Source organism: Macaca mulatta, chromosome 1 (genome assembly GCF_049350105.2).
Source record: "Macaca mulatta isolate MMU2019108-1 chromosome 1, T2T-MMU8v2.0, whole genome shotgun sequence".
Lineage (NCBI taxonomy): Eukaryota > Metazoa > Chordata > Mammalia > Primates > Cercopithecidae > Macaca > Macaca mulatta.
The window spans coordinates 199990084-200015354 of record NC_133406.1 but is presented as its reverse complement, the minus strand read 5'-3'; the positions used below and the strand labels follow the sequence as shown (position 1 = coordinate 200015354).

Below are 25271 nucleotides of genomic sequence, written 5' to 3'. Positions count from 1 at the left end.
GTGAGCCGAGATCGCGCCACTGCACTCCAGGCTGGGTAACAGAGCGAGACTCTGTCTCAAAAAAAAAACCAGTCATGAAGCCTTTTATACCCGTTCCCTTTCTTGTTCCTCATAGCCTCATGGGTAGGCCTGCAGGGGTTGTTTTTGGCCGTGGTGAGGACATTTGAGAGGACAGTCCTTGTCTTGCAGGCTGGCTATGATGATTCCAGGAAATGGTACACAGAGGACACTGCTGGTCAGATGTTCCATAGGAACACATGTGCATGCACACCACAGTCTTCCTTCTAGTTTACCAAGCTGCTTCCAGCAGTTGTCATTATATATGCAGTTCTGCATGTCAGTAAATTTATCTAAAGTCCATTCACAGTCCGCAAGTAAGATTTTAAGTACTCGTGATAAATGTTGTATTTGTTCCACTCCCCGTCCCTCCCCCTTTCTCCTCCCCTCCCTTGGCCTAGAGGACTGCACAGTGCCTCTCTCGGAAAAAGTACTTCATAGGTTTGCCATGAGGACTGCTGGGGCCAAGGCCACTTGCTTGCCAGGGTGTTTCATATTCCAGTCAGATGATCTGGGTGATACAGGTTTGGTTTGGAGCCCACCTTCTAAGAATGAAAGAGACCACTCACCACTTTGTCTAACACTTTGCAATCCACCTTCACTGGCTGAAAGACTGACTCTTAGGACTTCTACCCCAAACCATAGCACCTAGGAGCCATGTGTTCTGTTTGAGCCTCAGGACCTTCAGATGAGTGGGTGGTTGAGGGAGTAGGCATTCATTAGAGAGATGGGGGTGGGAACTATCTATTATGTGCTCAGGATTCTCGATGTCCCTTTGTGCTGCCAACTCCTGGGATAGCCATCAGTGCTAGAAGATTAGGAGGGGCCCTCGCTTTCTTACTACCCATTGAGCTGGGCACTTTATATGCATTGTCTCATTTGATCTTTATGACCTTCTTCTGGGTGGTGGGCTGGTGGATCAGACCCTGCAGCTGACATGTCAACTCTACCATCTTGATTCTTACAGATTACCCAGACAGAGGTCCAGCAAGGACAGCAGCAGTTCAGCCAGTTCACAGATGGACAGGTAGGGTACCCAGCCTGGGCAGGGGCAGAGGGTGAGGAATTGCGGGGCAGGGTAGCAGGTAGTATCTGGGTTTGGATGGTTAGGGCAGCTGTCCTGTCCTCTCCTAACAAGGAGTGGACAGAAATTGTTAAAACAAGTACAGTATTTAAATCAGGGCACCTATCCTTTAGTTTTATAGACTTAGTTGTAACTAAAAATAATCTTAGACCATGTAGCCCCAGTTGCTATTTTACAGATGAGTAGACTGAACCCTGGAGATGGGAAGTGCCTTGTCCATGCTCCCCTAGATGTTCATTCCAGACAGGACTAGAGAGCAGGTTTCCTGTTTCCCTCTCTAGAACTGTATTTTTTTCCCCTAAGCCATAATGTTTTTTAATAGCATAGACTGTTGAGTTGCAGAGAACATGTGACCTCTTGAACTCTCTGGGTACCTGAAATTCAGTAATTTTCAGTCCCTGCAAGGAGAGAATCTTCCCTTTTCCCTCTGCTTTCCCCTCACAGTACAGTACCAGAGACCACTGAGGACATGATAGGATGACATGCCCAAACTTGTGCCCTCTGCTGCTCAAAAGGGAGAAGAGCTGGCATCAGGACCCACCTCTGGCTTCTGCCAGCACCACATGCTAGGCTTACATGCCAGGGCTCCCGTGAAGTCTTGGCTTTTGGTTTCTTTGGGGAGCGCCTGGAAAACCAAGTAGTCAATTAGCCCTGCCCTTCCTAAGTGGCTGTGTGAGTATCTTCTCCACCCCTGAAGGGTCTTGGCTATAGTTAAGTGTTTATACCAGGCCACCTCCTTAGCAGGGCCCATGGAGAAAATTGAAATTCAGTTTAGTTTCAACCTGAGCCGGATATTCTGAGAAAAGGAGGAGAGGAGGGGGTAATCCTACTGCCCCTGCCAGTGTAGATTACCAAGAGTTGGGGAAATGCTGACTTCCAAGCTGCTGGTACAGTGGTTCGAATTGCTTGTGTTTGCCACAGAGGAACAGCGTGCAGCAAGCTCGAGTCTCTGAGCTAACGGGAGAGGCAGAGCCCAGAGAAGTGAAAGCCACAGGAAATTCAACTCCCTGCACCTCTTCCCTGCCCACCACACACCCCCCCTCACACCGGGCTGGTGCCTCCTGTGTCTGCTGCTCCCAACCCCAGCAGAGCTCCACTTCCCCTCCTCCTCCTGACGCCTTGCAGTGGGTGGTGGTTGAGGTATCTGGGACCCCCAACCAGCTCGAGACCCATAGGGAGCTGCATGCCCCTCTCCCAGGGGTGACCTCACTCTCTCCTCTCCACCCCTCGCAGCAGCTCTACCAGATCCAGCAAGTCACCATGCCTGCGGGCCAGGACCTCGCCCAGCCCATGTTCATCCAGTCAGCCAACCAGCCCTCCGACGGGCAGGCCCCCCAGGTGACCGGCGACTGAGGGCCTGAGCTGGCAAGGCCAAGGACACCCAACACAATTTTTGCCATACAGCCCCAGGCGATGGGCACAGCCTTCCTCCCCAGAGGACCCGGCCGACCTCAGCGCCTCCTGCAGGCTAGGACACTGGTGCACTACGCCCCATGCCTGGGGGCCAAGATTCTCCAGCAGAAAGATGCAATATTTTTTGTTTCCTTTTTTTTCCATTTTTTTCTCCAAGGAATCAATATTTCAATATGTTGAGCTATGTGTCCAATGCTATGAAATTAAAATATTAAATAACATATTTATGGCATTTTCTTGAAGAGTGTGGTTAAAGAAATATTTCTTCTTTTGTTTTTTTTTTGTTGTTGTTTGTTACCGCCACTTCTTTTTAGGAGCAAATCTCCCCAGGGGTGTATGGTATTTCTTGACTCTTGGAACAGCTGCTACCCCCAAGACTTGCCACGTTGTTCTGCCCTCAGATGGAATTAGGTGAATGTGTGTAGCTGCTTTTTCACTCGTGGTCCTCTCCCCATCCCTTGCTCTTACGCCAGAGCTCTGTGTATTTGCATCCAGAGGCCATGGAAACATTCCTTGCATTTAAGAGATTTATTCCCCATGGAGAGTGGGTGGGTTCATTGCCACACTCTTTTCTCCCAGGGACCCAGGAGACTAGGACTTTGTGCGTTTGCTGCCCACCTCCCCTTTATTTTTTAAATGCATTAAACACTGTGCTAGTCTCCTTTGCATGGACTTCAGACTGCATGAAATGCAATAAATCTCATTTTAGATAATTTAGAGTCTGGGTTTCTGTGTCTGGGGGCATTCATGGGGCCACTTTGCTTGGAAAGGTTCATTTTGCCCTCAGGTTGTGTGTCTGGGAGAGAGGGCCGTCCTTGTGAGAAGGGGATGTTCAAAGCGAAGGGAACTTCATGCTGTGTATGTAAATCAAACAGGTCCTTAGTCGGTGTGTGTGTGTGTGTGTGTGTGTGTGTGTGTGTGTGTGTCTTGATCACTTCAGCCTCAATCTGTGTGTGTGTGTGTGTGTCTGTGTGTGTGTCTGTGTGTGTGTGTCTTGCTCTGTTGCTCACTTCAGCCTCAATCTGTGTGTGTGTGTGTGTGTGTCTGTCTGTCTGTCTGTCTTGCTCTGTTGCTCACTTCAGCCTCAATCTCCTGGGCTCAAGCAATCCTCCCACCCCAGCCTCCTGAGTTGCTGGGACTACAGTCAGGTTACAGTCATGTACCACCATGCCCAGCTAATTTTTTTTATTTATTTGTAGAGACAGGGTTTCACTTATTGCCCTGGCTGGTCTTGAACTCCTGGGCTCAAGTGATCCTGCCACATCAGCTTCCCAAAGTACTGGGATTATGGGCATGAGCCACTGTGCCTGACCTACCTCAGCCAGTCTTAAAAGTGAACTTCGGCCGGGCGCGGTGGCTCAAGCCTATAATCCCAGCACTTTGGGAGGCCGAGACGGGTGGATCACGAGGTCAGGAAATCGAGACCATTCTGGCTAACACGGTGAAACCCCGTCTGTACTAAAAAATACAAAAAACTAGCTGGGCGAGATGGTGGGCACCTGTAGTCCCAGCTACTCGGGAGGCTGAGGCAGGAGAATGGCATAAACCTGGGAGGCGGAGCTTGCAGTGAGCTGAGATCCGGCCACTGCACTCCAGCCTGGGTGACAGAGCGAGACTTCGTCTCAAAAAAAAAAAAAAAAAAAAAAAAAGCGAACTTCATCAATATATTTGCTGCTCAGAGATGCTTGCCTGCTGGACTTACTAGATTCTCACCATGTATCAGATTGAGCTGTGTCTCCTGCCTGGTTGAGGGTCAAGAGGGCATCTCTCATGGAGAAAGCTGGCTCTATCAAACAAACCTGGGGTAAATCCTTCCAGTCCTGCCTGGCACAGGCTGCTGTTCAGCTACCTGCTGTGGCCACGCCCATTACCAATGGCATGGCATCTGCCAGAGAACAACCCAGGTGCCTTGTCAGCCAAGAGTTCTACAGCCAAGACCTACTTCCTGTTAATTGAAGCAGAGAGAATAGAGAGAGCATTCCACTTATTCATTGGCCACAGAGGCCAGTGATGAGCCATCTTTCTTACCTCCACCATGCCATCCTTCCAGTTGGAATGAGCTGCTGTTATGGGAAGAACAGTGAGCTGGGTGCCAGGAAATGTAGGTATTTGCCCTAAACCCATGGGCAGATACCTCCCTTGTCTTTGGGACTGTCTCAGTGAGTGAGGTGGAAATTGGGGAAAGGCTTCTGTTAGATGATTTCAAGTCTGAACCTGATGCTTTTATGATTATCTCATGAAATATCCACTGTAAACCATGGGGGTAAGACATGAATTGGTTTTCAACAAGTAGTTTCAGATAACTCGAATGTCATCTGCTCTTTCTTCCTCCCAGGAGATTGCCCAGATTTCTGGGATCTGCTTAAATACTTTGCCTAGATTCAAGTCTGGCCAGCTCTACCCTTTACTCCAAATTGGGGCATCCTGTTGCTTATATTGTCTTGATGATGGTAGCTTATAAAGTACTCAGCATCTACTTCACTATGCCTTACCTCAGTCCATAAGAAAAAACTGCAATGAAAACAACACAATGAAATAATAAATTAGGAAAAACAATCTGGTAGGAAATCAGGATTATAGAAAACAACACAGATATGGTTATAAAGACCTGTGTAGTTATTAGAATTATTTGACCCTGAGCTTCCTGGCCACCAAAGCAAAAAGAGATGAGACGAGGTAAAAGTCTCATCTTACGAAAGTCTTATAAAGTCTTTCTTATAAAAGACAACTTTTTTTTTTTGTTTTTCAAAGGCAAAGTTTTTTTAGCTTTAAGGTTTTGGATACATGATGCTGTGTATCCAGAATGACATGGAGTGTCATCAGGGTAGGTAAAGCAGGTGACAGTTCACCATGAGAAGTCAGTAAGTCGGCCCCCATAACACAGTGAGTCAGGGTCAGCCCCCACATGCTCGCGACTCCCAAATTCAGTCCCTCCTATATCTAGTTATCTTTATTCTAGCTCTGGACTTTTTTCTGAAGGGGATCTTCTGGCCTTTCCAGCTGTCCTGAACTCAGTCTTAGCGAGACATCATATAATAGCAAGTTTTCACTGATACCCGTGTGCCTAGCCCCGCATGCAGGGAATGCAAGAGGGAGAAAGTGGAAGTGCAGAGGGACCTCAGGCAGAAGCTCCACAATTTAATTTCCTGACATCCTATGTCCCGCCTTGTTTGCTCTGGTTCATTCCTGAAAACCCAAGTATGATTGTAGTTTCAGGCCAGTGAGTGGGTCCCCATTTTCCTGTAGACTTCCATTCTTGTTTTAGAGATGTTTCGGTCAGTTGTGATTAGCAAGCAGCTTCCCTGCTGAACACTTTCCCTTTAAATTGCCCTGCCAGCAGGGCTCATCCTGGTGTAAACAAACCCTTTGGTGCAGCCCAAGAGAGCCCCTATCTAATACCCAGCATGATCCCCTTACATCCGGAGCACTTTTTAAACATTTTTCCTAGCACTTGCAGCATCCGTCCTCCCTCCCGATGATCTTCACAGTGACCCTGCAGGGGAGACAGGAAGAGGCATCATGATCCCTGTGTTAGAGATGCAGTCATGGGAGGGCTAGTGAAGTGCAGTGACTTGCCCAAGGTCACTCCATGAATTAAGGGTGGAATTGAAACCAAAACACTGATCTCCTGACCCCCTGTGCATACACAGTTGCTCTCTGGCCAAAGGTGACGTGTATATAGGTAAGAAAGAGGCAGGCTGTTGAAATGTGAACTATCCCCTTTTATTCAGTCTTCCTGAACTGACTGGCCCAGCCTTGAGTATGTGTGAAATAAATAAAGCAGTTGGGTCTGGTCTGGGGACAGCTGGTGGGTGGGATAACTTGCCACAAGGATGACCTTGGAGACTGGAGACCCCTGGAATCAGGAGCAGACGATCTGGCTGGCTTCCTTGCCGCTCAGGTCTGCGGAGGCCACAAGGGGGCAGCATGCAGCCCTCACCTGTGTCTCTGGGAGGTGCCTTGTCCCACTCCTCCCAACTGTAGACAATTCTAGGAACTAGTGGGAGTGTGACTGTCCCCTTTCTTAACCCCCTTCCTGATGAGACCCTCACCCTTTGAAGGGAGGGTCCTCCCTAGGATAATAGTGAGAGCTGGAAATTCTGCCCTCTCCAGAGTGTTGCCTCAAGGTCGGTGGTTAGATTTTAATAAGGACTTTCTGACAGCTCAAGTTGGTTCAAGGTCCTTCTTATCTCCCCAGCTTTGTTTCTTTTCACTCTCCTCTCCCCCACCACCTCCTGTACTCTATGGTCCTGTCACACCCAATTACCGATCCCTGAACTTTCCTCCATGTTTTCAGAATGTGCTAGCTACAATGCCTGAAATGCCCTTTTACTTCCTTTTTCACTTATTGAGCTTCTACACATCCATCAAGGCCCAATTTAAATGGCCCTTGCTGAGAAACTTCAAGACCTCTTCAATGTTCCCATGTGAACTTCTACAACCTCTATTATTAGAGCTCATATACAGTCGCTCAGCAGGTGTTTCTTTGGCACCTTCTGTGTGTCAGATGTTGTTTTAAACATTGTGAATACAGCTTAAAACAAGTCTGACTTGTCTGCTACCATGGAACTTACATTAATGAGTGGGCTGAGGGTGGGGGTTGGGTTGGGGGCGGGAGAGAAAGACAACGAACATAAGACCAAGTTAGCCTCTGAAGAAACCCTCTACCTTGCTGTTAGAGTTTTCTGGTTTGGGCTGTCTTCCTCACAGGCAGTCCTCAAGTCCAGGGTCATCTCCACCTCTGGAGCGCAGCACAGAGCCTGGCACCAAGAGGGTAACAGTAAACTGATGAGTGAGTGAATGAACACAAAACCATCCTTGCAGCCACACTGCACATATTCTCACTTCTGTTCATCTGCTCTCACCATGACATTTTTTTCTTGTTAAGAATTCTTTTTGTTTGTTTTGTTTTGTTGAGATGGAGTCTCACTCTGTCGCCAGACTGGAGTGCAGTGGTGCAACCTTGGCTCACTGCAAATTCTGCCTCCTGGGTTCAAGTGATTCTCCTGCCTCAGCCTCCCGAATAGCTGGGACTACAGGTGCCTGCCACCATTCCTGGCTAATTTTTGTATTTTTAGTAGAGACGAGGTTTCACCATGTTGGCCAGGATGGTCTCAATCTCTTTACCTCGTGACCCACCCACCTCAGCCTCCCAAAGTGCTGGGATTACAGGCGTGAGCCACCACGCCTGGCCCTTGTTAACAATTTTTTATTGAGCTATGATAATATGCCAGGCAGGGGTGTTCAATGGAGATTATTGTTTTAAGAAATTTCTGTCTAGGAAAATATGTCTAAGGCCAGGCATGGTGGTTCATGCTAGTAATCCTAGCACTTTGGGAGATCGAGGCGGGAGGATCACTTGAGGCCAGGAGTTTGAGACCAGCCTGGGCAATTTGGTGAAACCCCATCTCTACAGAAAAATACAAAAGTTAGTCCGGGCATGGTGGCACATGCCTGTAATCCCAGCTACTTGGGAGGCTGGGGCGGGTGGATTGCTTGAGCTGGGAAGGATGACTTGAGTCCAGGAGGCAAAGGTTGCAGTGAGCCAAGATCATGCCACTGCATTCCAGCTTGGGTGATAGAGTGAGACCCTGTCTCAAAAAAAAAAAAAAAAAAAAAAAAGAAAAGAAAATACGTCTAAAGCTTGGTACTCATGGATTCTCATTTCATCTTCACATCCTTGTTAGGTAGGCATTCTCCCTATTTTATAAGAAAGAAACTGGGGCTCAAAAATGTTAAAATATTACCCAAGGGCACCAGCTGGTTGACTGGAGCCAGATGCTCCTAGGCCTCCTATCCCAGCTGACCCAGCCCCCATGGGTTTTGCCCCCTCCACTTGTGATTATTTTCCTACAGAGAATGAGAGTCCCCTTCCCACAAACTCCTGGGTAGGGACCTAGCTTTTATCTCACAGTTCCAGCCATCTATAGGCCTTAGTGAGGTGGCATCTGAGCTCCTAAGAGGAGAAGACCCTCGTATGGAGGCCCAGTGCCCAGTCACATGAGCAACTTGGCCATGGCTTCCTCAAGGCCTCCTGAGCCAGGCTGCTGGTGTCTTCCCCAGCTTGGGTGCTGTTCCACTGCCATGGCTGAGGAAGAGGGGACAGAAAGACACTAAGACTGGCACTCAGGAGGGAAGAACCTGAGCTGGACCAGGCTGGGCTGGGTTCCTATGTCTGGCTGGTGCTGAGGAGAGGTCTGAAACAGAACCCGGCCTCCCTCCAATCCCTGAGCCTCCAGCCTCTCCTTAGAGTCTTGGCTGTGTGCTGTGCCCATCATCTCTGTGAACTCCCAGCCCCTCCCCCAAGCTCCTGGTCTTCTCTCTTTCTGGGAAGGTCTGTGGAACAGAAGCTTTCTAAGATCTTGTATGTGTCAAATGTCTTTATTTTGCCCTTTCATTTAAGTGACAGTTTGGCAAGGTATAGAATTCTAAGTTCACAATTATTTGCCCTCAGCACTTGGAAGATATGATTCCATTGTCTCTTGGCATCTGTTGTTGCTGATGAGAAGTTTACTGTCAACTCAATTATTGGACCTTTGTAGATAAGCCATCTTTTCTCTCTGGTGGCTTTTAGAATTTCTATTTATTCTTGATATTCTACGCTTTGACTACAAGGTGTCTAGATAGAGTTTTGTTTTCTAAGATATCTTACTAGGTAGTCTGTGGGCCTTTTAAATCTAGAAATTCATTGATTATTTTTGGCAAGTTTCGTCACTCCAGTATCTCTTTTTGAAACCCTTAATGCATATGCTAGAATTTCTCATTCAATCTTCTATGTCTCTTTTCTTCCATCTGTTTAATCTCTTTATTCTGTGCTTCAGTCTGAAGGATTTCCTCAGTTCTAGCTTCTAATTCATTAATTCTCTTCAGATATATTTGATAACCTATTTATTGATTTTTTAAAAAATGTTAGTGACTTTAGTTTTCATTTCTAAAATTTCTAGATAGTTCTGTTCATTTCTGCTACATGTTTCTGTTTGATATCTTTCTATTCTTGTTTTATAGATGCTACTTCTTTCTTTATATTTTTGATGATTTTAGCTATATTAAATTTCCTTTCAGATTGCTCCATTAGCTCTAGGTCTTTATGTATAAATTCTCCCATGAGAGGTATGTCTCTCAAGGTATGGTGCTTCTAATGTGTTTTGGAACTTATCCTTGAGATTATTTTCAGCACATTTTCCTGACTGTGCCCTGGAATGTGGAGGCCACCCTAAGGGATGATTTCTCAGTTATATGTGCCTAAGGCACGTGGAAGTGCACCAGCCTCAAATCAGCTCTTATAGCAGTGTCTTGGTTTGGGATTTTTGCATGGCCTGGATATCAAATCCTGAGCCCACACCCCATGTGGACAGGCTGAGGTGTCACACTTATAAGGGTCCGCTTTCTGCTTAAAGCCAGGGGCCAGGTGGCTAGCAGACAGAGATTTTAATCCTGTTCATGGAAGGCAGCACTTTACCAGACCCAGCTTTAAACAGAAAGCCTACTGTTGCCCCTGGCATTTTTGAGGTTGGCAACTATACTTCCCACCCTCCCACCCCACTGGACACTGGACCCCCTCCTCAGAAATACACCTTCAATTCCTGCTTGCCACCAGGAATTACCTCTTATGGTCTTACACAATTCCCCATTCTTGCTTTTGGAGCTTAAATATGTATTTTTTTCTTTTAATTATCAGCTGGGCATGGTGGCTCACGCCTGTAATCCCAGCACTTTGGGAGGCCAAAGCTGATAGATCAATTCGAGGCCAGGAGTTCAAGACCAGCCTGGCCAACATGGTGAAACCCCATCTCTACAAAAAATACAAAAATTAGCCAGGCATGGTGGTGAGAATACAGTAGCTGTATTCTCAGCTACTCGAGAGGCTGAGGCAGAGAATAGCTTGAACCTGGGAAGCAGAGGTTTGCGGTAAGCCAAGATTACACCACTGCACTCTAGCCTGGACAACAGAGCAAGACTTGGTCTCAAAAAAAATAAATAAATAAAAATAAAAAATAAAAAAAGTATTTAGCACTTACCTTGCTTTGCACACCTAATATTTCAAAGAGTAGGAATTTAATAAGTGTTTAATCAAGCTTGACATGGAAATCCTGGTCTCTGAGCCTCCCATCTTTGTCACTGAGTCTCTAGCCTCTCTTTGGAGCACCCATTCTCCTCCCTGAATCCCATCTCCCTTACCAGGTTGTCAACCTCTTTCTGAACCCCATTTCCTGCTACTCAATCTCCAGTCCCTCCTACTCACGTCATCTCTCTCCCTGAGCCCTCATCCAAGTTTCTCCCACCAGGAGAGCATGGAAGTTCTTTTCCACTGCACACTCAGCAACTCAGAAAAGTCCTTCCTTTTCATTTTTCAGCCAACTCCATTGTCCCAGTGGTTCTCACTGAGAACATGGAGTTAACCAGCAGGACCACAGCACTGTTGCCTTCTGCATGGTCTTCCAGGGGTAGAGGTTAGAGGAAGGATCTTAGAGGAAGAATCCTGAAGGCAGAGGAGGAGCCCTGCAAGAAGGGAGGGCTTTGACCTTCATTTCCACGCCCCTTTCTCCCTCTGTGTCTCCTCCCTGTGGGCCCCCTCCAGCCCTGAGGATCAATGGGGGTTCGCTTTCACTGAACTCAGCAATACTGCTCCCTCCCCACTTCCTGTGGCTCTGAGCTGACTGGCCTGCTTGGTCTAGGCTGGGGGCAGGTCAGTGCCACACCCAGATCCGGGGAAAAGAAATTCCTTGGGCCCCTCCAGCACCTCTCGCCTGGTGGGTGGCCTAAGTCTGTTGTCCTTTCTGGGCTGCAGAGGGAAAAGGAAGAAGGCCTGATCTTTCTCTCATGCTTCCTCCTGCTCTCAGTAGAGGTGGGTTCCCAGAGGTCAATAATGTGATGCCATCACCCTCTGAGCACTCTCCACTCCAGTCCCCTCCTAGGAAGGCTTCCTAGATTGACCAGAGCTAGGACCAGGGAATTCCCAGAGCATCTCCCTGCTCCACCTCAAACACGTACCTGAAAATCAGTACGACAGATGGGTCATGTGTGTACAGCCCCCTGCATGGTCTCTAACTTTTTCATGCATTATAGCATTCAGCCCTGATAGCCAGGGACGGGGGGGAAGAGGTGGAGTGGCTTGCCCAAGGTCCCCAGGTAGTCCACAGGTGGAGCTAGGACTGGAAGCCCAGCCATGACTTGTAGTTTAGGGCTCTTTCTGTCCCTAGCACTGCCAGCCTCTCTGGGTGCTGGTGCTTCCCACTTCACCCATCCTGGGTTCTCTCCTAGGGAGCCACAGCCTCTGCAACATGCCCAGCCTTAGGGCCTGGCCGGGTTCCCTGTTTCTTATCAAGTCAAATTGGACCCTCCAGCTTGGCATTCAAGTCCTCCTGCATCCCCCTGGCTAAGCTTGCTCTTCCGAATGCTCTGTAACATCCTTCCCACACCAATACACTCACACACACACACACACACACTGGGTGAATTAAGAGCTATACAAGGCAAGTCTCTTCACTGAGCCTCAGTCTTCTTGACTATAAAATGAGACTGAACAGTATTACTGCACAAGGTTGTGGGGATGCTGAAATAGACAGTGCAGGTAAAATATCCTGCACAAGGCTTAGGATTTACTGCAGGCCTCATTAATGGTAGCTGCAGGCATTACTGGTTGTACTTCTCTGCGTCTCTCCCAGTCCTCCCCACTCCTGTCCTTAAGAAAGCTCCCTCTGTCATTGCCTGTGGAGACTTATCCCTCCTGTGACCTCTAGCAACCCTTGGAGCTGTAAGAAAGCCCAGGGTCAGGTGGCTAGCAGGCAGAGAGATTTTAGGAGGCGAGTGAGTGGAACCCAGACCTCCTCACCTCAATTCAACTAGCACACCTCTGCTCCAAAGCTTTGTACACATTGGGGTGCTACCTTACGATTCTGTCTGTAAAAAGGATTCCTTTGCTGATAAAGTCTAAAAATCACCGACTTAAACCACCCCACTTCCCACTCCAGGAAAGGAACCTGAGCCCTTGATTGACCTGGGGTCACAGTGGGAGTCACTGACAGGCTAGAGCCTAGCCTGAGAGACCTTAGTCCTAGCCACTCCCTGCCCTCCATCCTTTCAGACCTGGAAGTTTCATCCCTTGGTATAAGTAAGTTCTAGAGAACAAGGATTGGCCGTGTGTGGTTATCCTCAGCTCCCAGCACCCAGTGCCCAGCAGGCAGGTGCCAGTCAGTGGAAAGCACAGGTCACAGACAGTTCTGGGGGTCACCAATAGGCTGTGTAGACTTAGGTGAGTCCCTGTGCCTCTCAGAGTCTCAACTGTCTCAAGCAAGGTGCTGCTCTCTGGCCCAAAAGGGACTGGACCTGGCACACAGATGGTGCTCAGCAAATGGGAGCGCTCGCCCTCCCACCCTTCCTCTCAGTCAATACTTGCTCCATTGATGGATGATGGGGACAGTGATGAATTACAGGAGATCTTGGAGCCCTGCCCACTTCTTGCACAGACAGGGAAACAAGTCCAGGGTGAGGAAGGGACTTGCCCAGGTGGGAGTGAGTGTCGGTGAGTGCGTCTCCTCAGCGGGGCAGGGAAGCTTTCACAGTGCTTCCAGGGTGGAGACAGGGCTTGCGGGTGGAAAGGAAACTGCTGAGGGTGGGGTCAGGGGAACAGGTGGGAGAGAGGGAAGGAGGAGGGTGGGGAACCACAGTGTCCAGTACCCTCCAGCAGAGGGGCCAATTGAGGGAGCCTGAGACAGCTGTTTGCTCAGAAAAGTGTCTTAGTCACTAAAGGCTGTGGTGGGGAAAGGCCGTCCTCCCAGTCATGTCCTGGGAATCCGGATGGGGCAGGAAGGCTGTCCGGTGACCCTCATAGTGGCCACCTGTCCTCTCTGAACTGGACTTTCTCTTCTGGCCCTTCCACTCCTCCATGTGCATACACATGCCAAGTAAATTTGCTGTGGCCTCCTGGAATCATCTCCCCTGTCCCTCCCACCCCTTAGGAAGAGTTCTGTGTCCCTCCATTACCCATATGCCTGCAGGAGAAAGAGGCCTCTATGCCCTATGAAAGTCCTTCCTGAGATCTAACTTCCATCCCTCTAGCTGCAACCACAGTCTCTTTCCTCTTTCTGCTGCCTTTGAGCAGGTAATCTGGAGTGGAGTTGGGAATGATGAGAGACTCTCCCTGCAGTGAGGGCTCCTCACAAGGTGGGGAAAGAACCTTTGTAGTCCCTCAGCTGGGAAGAGAGCCATGGGATCCAGAGGTGATGCTGAGCTTGAAGATTAGATTTCCCAGAACAGACCCAGTTTCAGATATTCTGGGTGGTAAGGGAACCTAAATTCAAATTCCATTTCTGTTACAGAAGAAGAACCTCAAAAAGACCCCCTAGAAACATCCCCAAGGCCCTTGCAACTGCTTTCCTGTGCACCTCTCACGTCCTACACCTTAGTTCCATTCCCCAGGATCCATGATTGAGAAGAACCCGCCAGGCAGTCCCACAGAGGGAGGACAGTGCCGCATATTTTGGGGGTGCCATCTTCAGCTCATAGAGAGAAGATGGGTTAACTCAGCCCAGGCACTGCATCCCTAGTGGGGCCTTGGGGTCCAGAAACCATCCCCAGCTTCCAGTAGAGGATCTGGGCATAACCTGCCTGGGGGCACCAGGCTCTGGCCGTGGGCACACCTTGACCAAGAGCAGCAGAAGAGATTCAGGTCAGACCCCAGAAGGCACCCCCAGCTAGGCAGAGGGGAAAGGATCACTATGGGGTAGGGGTGTGGGCCTGCTGCCAAGCCCATCTTAGGGACCCCCGGTCCCTGCAGCCCACGGCCCTGCCTCCCTCCCTCCCTCACTGGCGCTCAGCAGATCAATGCTGCCTTTGCTGACAGCTGAGAATCGAGCTCGCCTTCCCGCCCCTTCCCCCGCCCCTCCGGCTCGGCTTCGTCCCTCGAGATCCTCCCGGAGGAACCGGGAAGACTTTGCTGCGGAAGGCTCACCCTGGGGCAGGGCCTGCGAAGGGAGCGGCTGGTGTGGCCGCAGCTTCCCGTGGAGGAAGAGGGAAAGAGGATCGTGAAACCCAAGTTACCAGCCCTGTGCAGGGCCCAGGAGGGCTAAAGGAGAGGGGCTGTCCCCTACAGCCACAGAGATAGAGGTCGGGGACTAAGAAAAACTTTCCTGCTGGAGAGGGAATGCCCTGGGACAGTCTCCCCTTTTCTGGCTGGGATTCTGTGGACCTTGGGTAGGGGCTGTGTGTCCCCCCTAAGGCTGGCTCAGAGCTCATCTCCCAACACTCCATCTGCCCAAACCCAGTTCCCTGACCTGGGAGTGAGGCAGGGGAGCAGGCCCCTCCATCGGGGAGGACCCTCTTCTGGGCAGGCTCGGTCTTCCCCCATCATGATGAAGGGAAGCTCAGAGGTGGCAGTCGGTGGGAGAAAGATAGACACACCCAGGCCCACTGTGCTCCACACATCCTGATGCTGCCCAGCAGCCCTAGGGCTCCAGACCTTTCAGGTAAGAGCAGGACAACCGCCGCTGCCCACCCAGCCACGCACAGCACTGGGCACACTTTAAGCACACGCACCAGGCACACAGGGCTCGACCCGGACAGACACACCTCATCCCCTTTGGACTCCACCTCCACTTTCGCAGCCACCCACACCCGACCCACAACTCACACTTCACTAACTCCATCCCAGCACCCAGTAGACCCACAGCCACCACCCTGCACACACAAGTAGACGCCGCTCCACTGGTCTACACCTAAACTCCACGGGACACTGCGTCCCTTCCCCTGCCGCCCGCGGCCACAACTCCACGTGGACTCCACTTTCCACAAGCACACACGAGGCGTCCCACCCCGGGCTGGCCTTCGGGCCCCACTGCCCCACGCAGCCGTGGACACCGCTTGCACGCGCCCGACTTCCCGGCCCCGCGCGCTGCCCCCGCCACGCGGTTCGGCCCAGGCACCAACTCCGCCGCCCGTGCGCCCTGCCCCGCCGCCTGCTCCGCGCGTCCCCTCCCTCCGCCTCGCCTCGCTTGCTCGCTCGCTCCCTCCCGATTTGGGAAGGCGGCCGTGGGGCGGGCGGGGGAGGGGCGGGGCGGGGGAGGGTGACATGTGAGCGGCGCGCGCCGGTGGCAGGTGGAAAGGCGAGCGGCATGGAGCGCGTAATAAGAGAGTTGGAGTCGGAAAGAGCAGCCCCAGTCGCCGGGGAAGCGGGCGGTCAGTGCGGGCTCCGGCGGCCCCCAGGCTCCGAGCGCCCGCCCGCGGCCCCGGCCCGGCCCCGAGCCCCCACCGCCCGCGCCTGCCCCGGGTCGCCCCTCTGGCCCCGGGTCCGAGCCATGCGCCGCTGAGCGCCCCGAGCGCGCCCCCGCCCCGGACCGTGCCCGGGCCCCGGCCCCCCCAGCCCGGCGCCGCCCATGGCCGAGGCCCCCCCGCGCCGCCTCGGCCTGGGTCCCTCGCCCGGGGACGCCCCCCGCGCAGAGCTGGTGGCGCTCACGGCAGTGCAGAGCGAACAGGGCGAGGCGGGCGGGGGCGGCTCCCCGCGCCGCCGTGGCCTCCTGGGCAGCCCCCTGCCGCCGGGCGCGCCCCTCCCTGGGCTGGGCTCCGGCTCGGGCTCCGCCTGCGGCCAGCGCTCCTCGGCCGCGCACAAGCGCTACCGCCGCCTGCAGAACTGGGTCTACAACGTGCTGGAGCGGCCCCGCGGCTGGGCCTTCGTCTACCACGTCTTCATGTGAGTTTGCGACCCCGCGCCCTTCCGCGTGTCCCCGCGCGAGCCTGGCCTCCCGGGGTACTGCCGCCCCGCCCCGGCTCCGCCTTCTGCCCCCTACCTCAGGGCCGACCCTCATCTCTCTGCCCCCAGGCCTGAGCCCCATTTCTGATCCCCTCGCTGAGCCCTACCCTAAGCCCTGATCTCCCAGGCCTGACCCTTGCTTGACCTCGCTTCTGACCTCCCCGCACCGCAACTGCTTATTTCCATCCTGACCGCCAACCTCTGCTCCTCTGTCTCAGGTACTCCCCACCGCCAGCTGCCTCCCCCGAGTCCGCTCAGCGAAGTCTGGGGCCCCTGGAGTGGGCGCCCTTTTGCTCTTCCCCACCACTGCCTCCCTGTGTTCCAGACACAAAGAGGACCCCTTGGCTCCCACACGCTTCTGTCACTTGCTCCCCAGCTCTGAGCTATGAAGGGCTCCCCTCAGGGGTGCTCCTCTCCAGGGCAGCCCTCATTCCCACCCCTGGCCAGCTGACTGTGGGTGTATGGGGGTCCCCGTGGGCCACCTGGGCCCTGACACTCGCCTATGCTGTGTCCGACTTTATCTGTGTCTTCCCTCAGTCTTCCCCTCCACCCTCAACTTCCCAGTGGCAGCAGCGGCCGCCCTGCCTGCCCTGCCCTGCCCTGCCGGCTTGGCCCAGCTCGCCTGCCTTGCTGGCCTGCAGCACCAGGCCTGGCTCTAAGCACCAGGGGAAAAAGAAAGAGGAGAGGGGTAGGTTTGGAAACACTGTCGCTGCTGGGGCCCCCTCCTCCCTCTCACCAAGCTCCTACAACTTTCAGAAACACTGACCCCTCTTGGATGTAAAGAGTGAATTTTGGCAGCTCAGAGCTCAGTCTTGGGGGACGGCCTGGCCCAGCTGGGAACATGAGAGGCCCGGCAGATATCAGTTGAAGGGCTGGGCCTGACGCTGGGACGCTCAGAGATGCCCAGAGAGAGACCTCTGGTCCCTGGAAAATGTGTAGCTATTAATCCCTTTTTGCTGCCAACAGAGAGGGCCCTTTGGCGCTGGGGTCTCCTGGGTGGCCCACCTGCCTGCACACCTGACCGTCCAGCAGCCCTCCTGCTGGCCTGGCTGTCCCTCTGCCAGCCTGAGTTTCCACCTGTGTGCAAGTTGGCCAGTCTGCTCATCTCTCCACCTAACTGTCCGCAGTCCTTCTGCTTGCCTGTTTCCATCCATCTGTGGCCTATGCAGTTATCTGGGTGCCTGTCTGTGCATCTGCCTATCCACCTGTCCACCTGACTGTGCACTCTTCCTCTACCTCTCTTTTCCACCTGTCTCTGGGTCTGTCCTTCCGCCTGTCGCTTGGGTGCCTGCTGGCCTGCCTCTGCCCCATCTGAACTGGGCCCACAGAATTTCAGAGGTGAAGGGGAGAAAGATGCGGCACAGGGAGGGGCAGGGTGGGAAAGAGGACTCGCTCGGCCATTAAGTGCGTTGGGGGTGGCAGCCTTGACTCTGTGCAGAGATCTCAGCTGGGCTAGCCCAGGGCAGAGAGTTGAAATTGCTCAGGACATGAGGTCAAGCTTTGGTTCAGGGTCAACGGTTAGGAGTAGCCCAGCCCTTAGTGCCCATTGGGAGGCCTAGGATGAATGCTTATGGCTATAAAGAGGCCTGTTGGAGTGAGGAAGGCCCAGGGCTGGTGGAGTTGGGGGTGAGGGGAGGGGGACTGCTCCTTAGGAGTGGCTGAGTGCCCAAGGAGGGTGAGACACCCCCCAGAGAACAACTGTGCCCTCCGTGGGCTCCTCTTGAGAAGTGACTTTTCCAAGGCATGGCTGGGCCTGGGGAAGCCAATAGGGCTCTGAGGTTGGGTCCTTATCCCCCAGGCTTGGCCTCATGGCCCCCACGAGGGTCAGTGGAGGTGAAGGACCTGCCTCCTGTCCCCTGCCAGGCGCTATGGTTGCCTCCTTTGAAAGGACCGCCCCTTCCTCTCCAGGAGCTAATCCACTGGCACCTTTGCCCCACATCCTGCCCTTTCCCAATGCCAGGAAATGCCCTCGCCAGGGCCGTGCTTGTCCTGACCACTTGTCCCCGGGAGCCCAGGGCCAGGGCATGTCTTGGGAGCTCTAGGGGAGGAAGTATGGTGTGAAAGCACCCTGGTGTTTAAGGATCTCAGGGAATTGGTCACCCATCTTAGAGGTCAAAGGGAGCAGAGGTGTCAGGAACCCCACCTCTTGTGTGCTCTGTGACGTTGGGTTGATCGCTGTGCCTCTCTGAGCTTTAGGTCTGTAGGTCGTCAAAGCGGGTAGAGGCCCCAACCTTGCGGCTCTCTCTGATGAGGTAATGGAGTGGAAAAGAGCTTGGTAAGCTGCGGGGGCCTGTCTGAGCGTGAGAGATGGTTGTTCTTATTGGGGCTGGAGGAGGGGGCCCACACGGAAGGTCTCTCTTGTTTTTAAGGAGCTCCAGATGTGGGGTTTCTCAGTCACACTACAGGGTCTTGCCAGGAAGTACTTCCTGCTGTTGGACTCCTAGCTTGACCACTACACTTTTGGTCAAATCCTTTCTCTTCTTCCCAATCTCCCTCAGTGGCAGCCCAAGTGAGGGGAGTCCAGGGAGTACCGTTAGCTAGGACCCCCTTCCCAGAGATGCAGGCTGTGGCAGGAGGGGCCCCAGCAGAAGAGCCTGCAAGAGAAGGGCTCTGAGCTGGGCACAGTGGCTCTCCCAGCACTGTGGGAGGCTGAGGTGGGAGGATCGCTTGAGCCTAGGAGTTCCAGACCAGCCTGGGCAACATGGTGAGACCCCTGACTCTACAAAATTTAAAAATTAGCTGGGCATGGTGCAGCACACCTGTAGTCACAGCTACTTGGGAAGCTGAAGTGGGAGGACCGCTTGAGCCCAGGAATTCTAGGCTATTGTGAACTGTGATTGCGCCACTGCATTCCAGCCTGAGTGACCGGATGAAACTTTGTCAATTAAAAAGAGAGAGAGAGAAGGGCTCAGGAAGGAGGGAGCTGGGGCGAGAGGAGCCCATTCCCCCTAGGGTATGCCTCCCTCCCATCTGCCAGCCGGTCCCCTCTGAGCCCCACACAGAACCTACATCTTTCTGGCTCCAAGAGGTGGAAGATTGCCTAGAGTACAAGCCCGGATTCGGCCTGTCCTGCGGCAGCTGCAACCTCTGGGAAGAGAAGACTGCTGACTCCTGTCTTCTCCTGTTGGGATCCAGAATGAGGGGCCACTGGGCCCCTCTCCAAGTTTTCCCTCTCTAGACCCTCAGTCTGGTCACCAAACCCCATCCCGCTCCTACGCCCCCGTCCCTGATTTAAGCCCTCAAGCCTTCACAGACTCTGCTCTCTGAATTTTAAGAAACATCACCTCGTGGCCCATCCTGCTCACTGAGCCCTTGAGGGGAATGCTCTCGGTCCCCTTGCTGCCCCCTCTCAAAGGCCACTGCAGCTTCCCTTGAAGTCAGAGTGCTGGAGGGGGCTGGGCCAGACCCTATCTCCCTCCATCCTCCCCAGCCACTATGAGCCGCATGCCTGCTGCTCCCAGCCCCCAGGGCCCAGCAGACTTTCTCTATGTGAAGGTTGGCGGCTCTGTAAACATCCTCCCTCAGCCTTGTCCCTGGGGTCAGAAGCTGTGGGAATGGGGAGGGGAGGAGGTGGCAGCAGCTTCTGGGGCCCGCAGACTCCTAACCCCGAAGCCCCTGACCTCCCACCCCGGCCATCTGAGAAAGAACATCGCCTGGGTTGGAAATCATCCCAGCAAAGGGTCCTCAGAACCCTCAGGCATCCCCACTAGGTCAGTCGGTCCTCACATTTTGACAGCCCCATTTTACTTGTAAGGAAACTGAGGTTCTGGAGTCCAAAGTCACCTGGGAAGTGAGTAGCAGATACAGCGGACTCTGTGCAGAGACCTCAGCTGGGCTAGGCCAGGGCAGAGAGTTGAAATTGTTCCTGCTTCCCTGTGCGGGACTGTTCTCTGTTCCTAGTGGCCACCAGGCTTGGCTCTTGGAGTCTGAACTGAAATCTCTGGTCGTGTGTGCAGCACCAGCTGCACCGTGGCACCGTGCTGAACTCTCTAAACCGGTCTCATTGTGTCCTTCTGCAGCCTTGTGAGGTGGGCACTGTTGTCCTCCTCTTATGACAGATGGGGAAACTGGGACTCAGCAGAGGCCACCCAGTTAATGTGGAAGAGCCTCAGCCCAGAGCGGGGACAAACTGGGAGCTGTTGCTCTCCGCACCACAGCCTCAGCTAGCAGCACCCCAAGCCCAGGCTCCTCAAGAACAGCGCTCCTGTGTCATCGGTCTATCCATCCCCAGCACCCTGCACACAGTCAGCACGAGGTGGGCTGTGACGGCATTTTGTGGAATTGAGTGGAAACTGCCAGCCTCACCCACTGCAGCCACGTTTTAGTTGTAGACCCACGTCACTGCCGCGTACCTGTCTGAATGTCTCACACACACACTCACTGCAACATCGACACACAAACCCAAACACACACATAGCATCCATCCAACAAAGAGTTCTAGCTTACAGCTGCCCCTACCTTTTCCCTGACTTCATAGACACTCGCCATAGACACACACCCGGGCCTGTGGCTCCAGCCCAGACCCCTAGGACAGAACAAAGCTTGCTCCTGTCCTTGAGTTTTTGGCCTTCACCTATACACAACTGCAGGGCTGCCCTTGCGGGTCTGTGTGTATTTTCGTAGCCATCCTGGAGGGCAGCCTCAGAACTGTGGAGGAGTGGGGTGGCTGGCTTCCTAGAACTTCGCTGGCCTTTGCTCCTCCTGGAGGGCCCTTGGAGGTCCTTCGATCTGACCTTGTGGTGTACTGCTGGGTACACCAAGACATAGAAAGGGGCAGCTACTCATCCAAGGTCACACCTAGTGAGTTCGTGGAGAACTGTGCCAGGAACCCAAGCCTTTTGTCTCCCATATCAGGACTCTAGATAACAATTTTCCCAACCTAGCCAATAGGGGGGATGGATGCTCTAAGAACTTTGCCTTGTGATTGAGAAAGTCTTTGAGTGTGACCCAAATTTTTCGTGCTGCTGTTTTTCAACCCCAGTCCTTTTGCTTGGTCTTTGTAAGGAGCTGGGGAGACCATCCTGTTCTTACACTGCCCTCCCCCTCCCCCTTGCACCCCCCCTCCCCTTCGCACTCCCCCTCACACTCCTTTGCCTCTTTCTTCTGGAGTTCTTTGGTGTCACTGGAGACAGTTCCATCTCTCACTGTCTGCCCACCCCACCCCAACTCCATAGTACATTCATTCTTCCATTGAAGATGCCCTGCTGGATGTCTAACTTCAATCCCTGTTGCTGCTGAAGCCCTTATCCTTGGGATGTTTAAGCCAGGAGTGTTTTAAGAGGTGATTATTATTCTTGGGCTGATGGCAGCACTTTGAGTGGATGATTAATTTCAGGCTCTCTGAGCCAGTCAAAGGAGCTGGAACTGCCTGGGAGCAGGGAAAGAGGAAGGCCGAGGCCCTGCCCACAAAGAAGGCTGCCCGGGGAACTTCCCCAGACTCCCTCCTACCTCCCTAGCACCAATGCAGGTCTTTAGGGAACGTCCGATCTTCTTGTGGGCTACGGAGCCCCCCAGCAGGGAATTCTGCATGTTTGCCCTGGGGGAAGCTCCTAGTGTGAGAGTTGAGAGGCTGGGCGTAGGGGAATAGCAGGGACTTTTTTTTCTCCAAAAGCTGTCCTGCGGGGAGCAAAGAGCATGGGCTCTGAGGCTGACAGATCTGCGTTCCTTCCTGGTTCTAGCCTTAGCAGTCATGTGTCCTTGGGCAAGTTACTTAACCTCTCTGGGCTTCAGTTTTCTCATCTGAAAAATGGGAATAATCCTAATACCTGCCTCTAAGATTGTCAGGACTGGATGAGATAAGGCACCGAACACTGCCGGGCACTGTTAGTCATGATCATCCTTACTGTTATTATTATGCTGTAATCACTGTCCTCATTCTCCTCCGGGGAGAGGGTGGCAGGTGTGCTGGGCTCAGCAAGGTGAGTGTGTCTAAGTGTGCTCTGGGGAGAGCAGGAGCTATGTCTGCCTGGGTCCCGGGGCGAGTGGCTCTCCACAGGAGCTGAGGCTGTGTCTTTTGGGCCTCCTGTGGGCCCTGCCCGTCAGTGTCTGACTTACATTCTCTCGTGTAACCCTCACAGCCATCATATCAGGTGGGTGCTGTCTTCTTCATGTCACAGTTGAGCAAAGTGAGGCTGGGTGAGGGGACGTCACACAGCTCATGAATGGACCCCAGCCTGGCTACCTAGGATGCTCACTGATTTGTTTCTTCCTTCGTCTGACAAACAGTTACAGAGCATCAGCTCCATACCAGGACCAGGGAGCCAGAGAGAGCTAGACCATTCCTGTGCCCTGCCTGGCAGGGCGGGGGATTGGGAGCACTATGAGGAGGTCTCAGAGTCTGCCGGGACCACTGGTCTCAGCTGCCTCTTCTCCCAGGGAGATGTTTGGAGAGAGATCTGGTCTGTGTGCAGCTGTGAGCATGTCTGTGAATTATGGAAGGACAGTGTATGCCAGAGGGCCATTGTGTGGCCGAGTTTGGGCCTCATGGTCCAACCCTGGCAACTGGCCTGGCCCCAGGGAGATCAAAGTAGAGCCATGATGCCCAGAGAGACAGCCAGGGACTCCCGGGAGAGGAGGGCACTCCCCCACTCTCTACAGAGCAAATGATCATGGGGAGTGAGGCAGGGAATCCCAAGGGAGATTTAGAGATCTTAGTCCCCATGCTTACTGGGAAGGTGCCCACCCCCTTCTACCTCAGTTCCTGAGCCTCGGTATCTTCTGTAAAATGGGCCTAACAGGAAAGTGGACCTCTCAGGGCTGCCTGGCACACAGTCATGCTGGGTGAATGAGAGAAACTGCTGTCTCAGGACCTTGAACTTCATAGGGTACCACGTAGGGAGCTCTCTTCTAGCATCTTCTCTGGGGGCCCCTCAGGGGACAGGGTGCCACTTCACAGGGCACTCAGGGGGCTGCCTGTCCGCATTGGAGGCTCTGAGGGGCTGGAGAAAGGATGCTGAGCAGACCTCAGTGGCTACACAGAGCCCCCAGGACTCCAGGCTCCCTGGCAACACTGTCGCTGGGGCAGGGGCTGTGTGCCCTGGGGGCTGGCACACGGAGGGGTGAGGAACAAGAGGGGCAACCCCAGGCAGCAGACTGGTTGGGCTGGGAATCCATGGGCAGCGCCTGAGGGAGGGAGCTCAGCGATTCCGTCCCTCCTCACCCCCGGAGATTTTGGGGAACAGTGGGTACAGTGGGGTCTCTAGCCTAAAGCCTGGAAGGGAAATCTTGAGGCACGTTCTCCTGAGACTCCTTAGACACCCAGGCCAGGAAGGTGGGACTGGAGGAAAGCTCACTGGAGATAAATGGAGCATGGTTCCCATCAAAGCAGAAGAGATGGAGGTCAGACAGCAGGAAGGACTGCCCAAGAACCAGGAAGTGAATGAGATTTCCTGGGGTATTGTTTCAAAAACCTGGAGGCCCCCATCTAGCTGGGCTGGACAACATTTACTTGAATTGTCCCTATCAAGCTCCCACAGAGTGAAAGATGGAGGGGAGATGCCTGTTCCCTTCGAGCCCAACTTTGGCGGGGTGTGGGTGGGGGATGGGGTAGGGATCAGCTCGGGTACCCACTGGCTTTTGGGCAGTGGTGGGAGGGTCACAGGCTGCTCCTCCTTCCCCACCACTTCTCTCTGGGAGCTTCAGGCCTGTCCAGGTTGCTGTCTTTGGGTTTATTTTTTGCTGGGCTTGGCCGTCCCCCGGGAGGGGAGGGGACAGGGAGAGAAAGAGGAAAAGCAGGAACAGCTTTGTCAGCACAATCTCAGGCGTCTTCACTCCTGCCCATCTTGGCCCAGCTGCCACCCTCTACTAGAGGGACCAGCCCCTGGGCACAGTAGGGATTCAGACCCTGTGGAACTTCCTCCTTTAGAGGCAGGACCAGCAGGTCTGGAACTGGCCTTTCTATCCCCATCCTCTCTCCATATATCCCTGCTGTACAGAACCTCAGGCCTCAGAGCTGGAGCAGATCTACGGGCTTCATTTCACAGATTGGGAAACTGAGGCTAGAAGGGACCTGATGGCTCAAGGGCACAGCCCACACAGGGCCTTTTCCACCTTCCCTCCTTATACTGGGGTAACATGGGAGAAGTGCTGCCTCCCCGCTACCCTCCCGCTGCCTGTTCCCTGGGTGAACTCATTCACTCATCTCATTTTCCAGCCTCTGGGGATTGGTGGCAGTCTGGTGGGAGCGACAGGGGATGGGGAAAGGACAGTGTGACCCATGGCCCAGCAGAGAGAGGGAGGTACAACCTGGGGACGCACAGAGCCTGGGTGGGGGTATCAGTCCCTCCCCTCCATGCTTTTTATCCTTAAAAAAAAAAATACATTCGCCCTATTTTATAGACAGGGGGATTAAGGTATAAAGAAGTTAATGACTTGCCCAAAGCCAACATAGCTGACAGGCGGTAGAGGCAGGATTCGAACCCAGCATGTCCCTCTCTGGGAGCCATGCATTTAGCCACTCCACCATGCTGCGTCCCCAGGGGGCCCCTATGGGCTCCACTCTGTTGCCCAGGCTGGAGTGCAGTGGCCGGATCTCAGCTCACTGCAAACTCCGCCTCCCGGGTTGACGCCATTCTCCTGCCTCAGCCTCCCGAGTACCTGGGACTACAGGCGCCCGCCACCTCGCCCGGCTAGTTTTTTGTACTTTTTAGTAGAGACGGGGTTTCACCGTGTTAGCCAGGATGGTCTCGATCTCTTAACCTCGTGATCCACCCGTCTCGGCCTCCCAAAGTGCTGGGATTACAGGCTTGAGCCACCGCGCCCGGCTTCTTTTTTTCCTTTCCTTTTTTTTTTTTTTTTTTTTTTTTTTAAGGCAGGGCCTCACTCTGTCACCCAGGCTGGAGTACATGATCACTATGATCACTACAGCCTCAACCTCCTGGGCTCAAGCGATCCTTCCACCTCACCCTCCCAAGGAGCTGGGACTCCAAGATACCCAGCTAGTTTTTAAATTTTTTTGTGGAGACAGAGTCTTGC

General features: G+C 53.3%; 2 protein-coding genes across 42 annotated transcripts in view; both read left to right on the top strand.

The window, feature by feature from the left end:
* The window catches only part of NFYC (nuclear transcription factor Y subunit gamma), an 80813-nt gene extending 77546 nt beyond the window's left edge, over nt 1-3267 (top strand). For 19 of the 40 annotated variants that reach the window (XM_077962057.1, XM_015136588.3, XM_028835356.2 and 16 more), the window contains 2 exons: nt 1025-1084; nt 2063-3267. In XM_077962057.1, the coding sequence (XP_077818183.1) occupies nt 1025-1084; nt 2063-2494 (492 nt within the window). In that variant the 3' untranslated portion in view covers nt 2495-3267. The remainder of the gene's footprint in view (nt 1-1024; nt 1085-2062) is intronic. The other 21 variants (XM_028835427.2, XM_028835389.2, XM_028835399.2 and 18 more) reach the window with 2 other exon arrangements.
* A 12350-nt stretch (nt 3268-15617) lies between these two features.
* The window catches only part of KCNQ4 (potassium voltage-gated channel subfamily Q member 4), a 56899-nt gene continuing 47245 nt past the window's right edge, over nt 15618-25271 (top strand). The window contains exon 1 of one of the 2 annotated variants that reach the window (XM_015136666.3): nt 15618-16238. In XM_015136666.3, coding sequence (XP_014992152.1) covers nt 15925-16238 — 314 coding nt within the window. In that variant the 5' untranslated portion in view covers nt 15618-15924. The remainder of the gene's footprint in view (nt 16239-25271) is intronic. The other variant, XM_077961712.1, reaches the window with a different exon arrangement.